Source organism: Chondrus crispus, genomic scaffold, assembly GCF_000350225.1.
Source record: "Chondrus crispus Stackhouse genomic scaffold, scaffold_33, whole genome shotgun sequence".
NCBI lineage: Eukaryota > Rhodophyta > Florideophyceae > Gigartinales > Gigartinaceae > Chondrus > Chondrus crispus.
In genome coordinates, this window is record NW_005179241.1 from 233,408 (window position 1) to 238,042 (window position 4,635).

Below are 4,635 nucleotides of genomic sequence, written 5' to 3' on the forward strand. Positions count from 1 at the left end.
TGTGCTTGGAAGGACGCGCTGGTCGCGGCCGCCGTCGCCGACATTCTGTGGGACACGTGCGAGGGCCCCGCGGACCACCCGTCCATCAAGGAGGGCAACTTTTTCAACCTGTGCATCCAGGAGCACGAGTTCAAGGACGAGACCCACGCGTGGACCTTCACGGAATCCACCATCTCCGACACCCTCTTCGACGGCTGCGCATTCCAGAACACCGACCAGAAGACCTCCAACTTCACCCGCACAAACTGGAACGACGTCGAGTTCCGCGACTGCCGCTTCGGCTCCTACACCGATCAGCCCATGATCTTCGACGAGTTCGAGATGTCCAACGTCCTCTTCAAGGACTGCACCTTCCACAACACCGTCGATATCACCTTCAGCAAGTTCAAGTTCAATAACGTCACCTTTGAGGGCTGCAAGTTTCAGGCCGATACCACCTTTGAGCTCGGCGAGATTAATACCGTCGCCTTCAAGGACTGTCAGTTCCAGCGCTCTGAGAGCCACAAGACAAAGTCGGGCGATGACGCCCTGCGCTTCCGCTCCCTCGTCCTCAGAGATATGCTCCTCATCGACAGCAACGTCGTCAACCCTTTTCGCTTCGAGGGCGTGTCCGCCGCCGATCTCGCCTTCAATGACTCCACCATCAACGAGTTTTGGTGCCACAGCGTCCCGGAGAGGAAGCGCAACGTGCTGGAGATCAAGTACCGCAGCGAGTACAACGACACCGCCTTCCAGGCCGTCACCTTTTCCGACAACGTCATGTGCGACGAGACCACGTGGAACGGCTTCTTCATGGGCAACGTCACCTTCAACCGCAACGCAGACTTTTCCAACTCCCAGATCCTCGACCTGTACTGGGACGAGGTTAACATGGAGTCCAACACTAAGGAGAAGCTCGTCCTAGACTTTTCCAACACCTACATCAACCGCCGCGTCCTCGCCAATACCACCATCGTCGGCAAGGCCGACTTCACCGACGCCATCTTCGAGACCGTCTACATCGAGAACTTCAACGCCACTCAGCCGCGCTTCGCCGGCGCCCAGTTCCGCGAGCAGGAGTTCATCGACGGCTACTGCTGCTCGCGCGTCTGCATCTCGCTCGACTGCATGTGCAACGTCTCGCAGCCGTCGGGCGAGTGCCCCGCCGGCAGGAGCAACGTTAACGTCTCGGCCCCGCTCACCTGCTTCCCCGCGGACGCCACCGTGTCGCGCCCCGATGGCCTGGTCGTCCGCATGGAGGACTTGCAGTACGCGGACAAGGTCGCCGTCGGCGATGGCTCGCATTCGGACGTCTTCTTTTTCGGCCATCGCAGCCCCCACCCGGTCTCCGAGTTTGTCTCCATCCACCACGCCGGCTCGCAGACCCCGCTCCGCCTCTCCCCTGGCCACTATCTCTACGTCGACGGCAAGCTGCGCACGGCCCGCTCGGTGCGCCCCGGCGACCGGTTACGCGGCGCGGACGGCGAGTACGACCTGTTCGTGCTTAACGTCAAGCGCCAGCAGCTGCGCGGCCTGTACGCCCCGACGTCCGTGCACGGTGACCTTGTCGTCGATGGCGTCATGGTGTCCAGCTACACGGACGTCATGCACCCGGGCCTGGCGCACAAGCTGCTCCATCCCCTCCGCCTTTTGTACCGATATGGGCTCGACGCGGTCGTGTCGCGCGTCACGGCGCTGCACCAAACTAGCTTTGCCCACGTGCCGCGGGCGATAGGGATTCCCCACGGACCGCAGGCTGTTGACAATTAGATTTGCTAACCGACCTAAGGGAGCACTTTGCCACCCGAACCGACGCGCCGCTGCCCGGGGTCTGTAGAAGCTGGGAGGAGACAGGTCGTCTCTGGGGGGGCCGCGAGTGTCGGGGTGGTGGACAAAACGATCTAGATTTTCGAGACACTTCGTATGAGTAAACTATTTTCATGTATGTGCGTCTGTACAATGACTTGGGGAATGGCCGCCGCAAGTTGTTTGAGAGTCGGCCTTACCTCACCTCGGCAATTGAAGAGGCATGCCCGGGAGTGAAGCCGTTCACAGGCCCAAACATTTTCTGCAACAGACTGCAGTTTGCTTCCAAACGTGTTTGTAAGTGGGAAGCATGTGCAAACTCTCGCGACTGCAAGTGTACTTACTGTACTTACTGTGAAGCAGACGCCCTGGACGGGGACAAAACATGCATGGCATGGCAAGGGCATAACTGATGTTCACAATACACGAATACGGGTATTATTTATCTAAGATCATGGGGAACCTATCGTGGGGGGTCAGGCAGAGGGCAACATACGGCATTCGTTGTCTCATCTCTCGAATTCCCAAACGGTCATTTTCCACGCCATGAATCACATCATAACTGTGGGAATATATTTTGATTAATCCCAGAAAAGGTTTCCAACTGATTTGCAGGCTGTCACCTCGCACCCTCGTCACGTGCTTCGCAACAAGACCCCTGCGCGCCAATGCAGAGACGGGCATGAAAAAGCATCCATGAACGGCCGCCATCAAAACAACCACCCGCTTTGTCCCGATCCGCGATGAAGCTCTACCCCTTGCTATCCAAGTTGAGCGCGCCATCAACCCTCAGCACGCAGCTGCGGACGATCCTGCTCGCCGCCGGGCACGTGGCCGCCGGCGATGCCTCCGCGGCGGTGGGAGCCTTCCAATACATCGACGGCAAGCACCGGGGCAAAGCGTACGAACTGTGCATTCTGCAAGCAGCACCACTAGTGGGCATTCCCCGAGCCTTGCATTCGGCGGCAGCATTGCAGACATCGGGCATCGTGGGCTCATACGCTCCTATCGAAGACTCCCCCAACCTGCCAAGAAACGAGGACGTGCGAGTATCGTGGCTCTATGAACGTGGCTCCGAGACCTTCAGCACTGTGTACGGGCGCAATACCTCCCGTGTGCGATCTCGTCTGGCGACGTTCCACCCTCGGTTAGAGTCCTGGATCGTGTCCCACGTCTACGGGGCGATGTTCTCGGTGGACACGGCCGGGGACGGGGAGACGATGACGCTGCGGGAGCGGGAGCTGGCGGCGGTGGCGATGCTGTGCGGCGACGTGTGCGCGGCGACGCAGCTGGCGAGCCACCTGCGCGGCGCACTGCACGCGGGGGCAACGCGGGAGGAGGTGGAGGCGGTGGTGGGGCACACGGGGGTGGTGCACGGGGCCAGGGCGGGCGAGAGCGCGCGCGCGACGTGGGAGACGTACGAGAGAGCGCGGTACGCGCTGTGAGAGCCTAGGGCGACGGCGACGGCAGCAGCGGGTGCGACGCGTTGGTCAGCGTGAGCAGCTGGTGCTCAAGCTTCTCCCGCTGCACCACGGCCGCGGCGAGATCGCGCTCCAGCGCAGGTAGAGCCAGGTCGCGGAGATGCTCCTTGTGCGATTGGTGGTAGCGGTGCTGCAGATGGAAGCCGGTGTAGCCGCCGGCGAAGGTGAAGAAGATGAGGTTGAGACGCTGCCACCAGGGCCAGCCGGGGACGACACGGGCGGACATTGGGAGGTTGGGGGAGAGGTGGGGTCGGGTCGGGTGATGGAGGGGGATGGTAGTGGGGAAAGGGGGGTGGAGGGGGGGGGGGGAAAGGTTGGCGCGAAGACATGGACGGGTGGAGAATGGTAGGTTAACTAACATTCGCAGAGACGGGACGATAGGAGCATTGTGGGAGTGTGACGGCGGGGGAATGGACAAGTGTCTGGTGCGAGCGTCTTGGGCTTGCCGTTCAATAGCGAACGCACAGGGGGAGCTCGGAACAGGCCCGTGACAATTTTCAGTAAATTTTGTGTGCAGGTAGAAATCGCTTGAAGGGTAGACTGGAGGCCTCGCCGAGAAAAAAAAAAAAAGGAAAAAAAACGCACAGGCGGAGCTCGGAACGGGCGCGTGTTAATTTTCAGTAATATTTATACACATGTAAACAGGAGGCGTCGCCGAGAAAAGACTTTTCGAGAGAAATTCCGGTCGAAAGGGTGAAACGTCGAAACGTCATCGCGATCCAATTACTCGATCTAAAAACGGTATTGGCTTTGTACGCAGAGCCAATCACGCATGCTGACACCGCCCGACCTGAATTCCTTCCGCATTACAGATGTAAAGCCCGGCCCTTACATGCTCCGCAGTCACTTTTTCTGTACCGGAACCCAATCTACCGATCGGCCCATCCGCGCTCGTCGCCTCTTTCTTTGCTCCCACCATTACAACCCGCCCTCCACCAACATTCGTTCCCCCTCCCCTTCAGTCCTTCCAACTCCCCCTCGCCCCCCTAACTACGTCTCCCTCCCGTCATGGGGGGCTTCTACCAGAACAACCCCCCCCGCCCGGCCCCTCCCCCACCCCCCGGCCCCCAACCTCCGCAACAACCCCGCCCTCCAATGTACGCCCCGAGCATCCCCGCTGCCCCGCGCACAGCGCACGCCCCGCTTCAACCCTCCCATCCGATCCATCCCCCCATGCCGCACCACGCCCCGCACCCTTCGATCCGCCCTCCCGCGCAGCCGCTGCAGCCGCAATACGGCGCGGTTCAACTGCCGCCACCAGGCCCCCCGCCACCGACAGGGGCTGCCGCTCCCCCCGCGATGCGCCCCCCGCAACCCGCCCCGCCGCCGCACGCTTACCCCGCGCCGCCCCTGCAGCCCGGTGTCCTCG

General features: G+C 61.0%; 2 protein-coding genes; both read left to right on the forward strand.

The window, feature by feature from the left end:
* Positions 1-792: 792 nt before the first annotated feature.
* Positions 793-1,933, forward strand: CHC_T00005973001 (hypothetical protein). XM_005717791.1 is given in 2 exon segments: positions 793-1,749; positions 1,750-1,933. The coding sequence occupies 1 exon segment, from the start codon at positions 793-795 to the stop codon at positions 1,747-1,749; it is 957 nt and encodes a 318-aa protein (XP_005717848.1). The 3' UTR covers positions 1,750-1,933.
* A 2,632-nt stretch (positions 1,934-4,565) lies between these two features.
* Positions 4,566-4,635, forward strand: part of CHC_T00009145001 (Protein transport protein Sec24-like) — a 2,918-nt gene continuing 2,848 nt past the window's right edge. Inside the window, exon 1 of the mRNA XM_005717792.1 lies at positions 4,566-4,635. This exon is cut by the window's right edge and continues 2,510 nt beyond it. Within this exon, the coding sequence (XP_005717849.1) occupies positions 4,566-4,635 (70 nt within the window).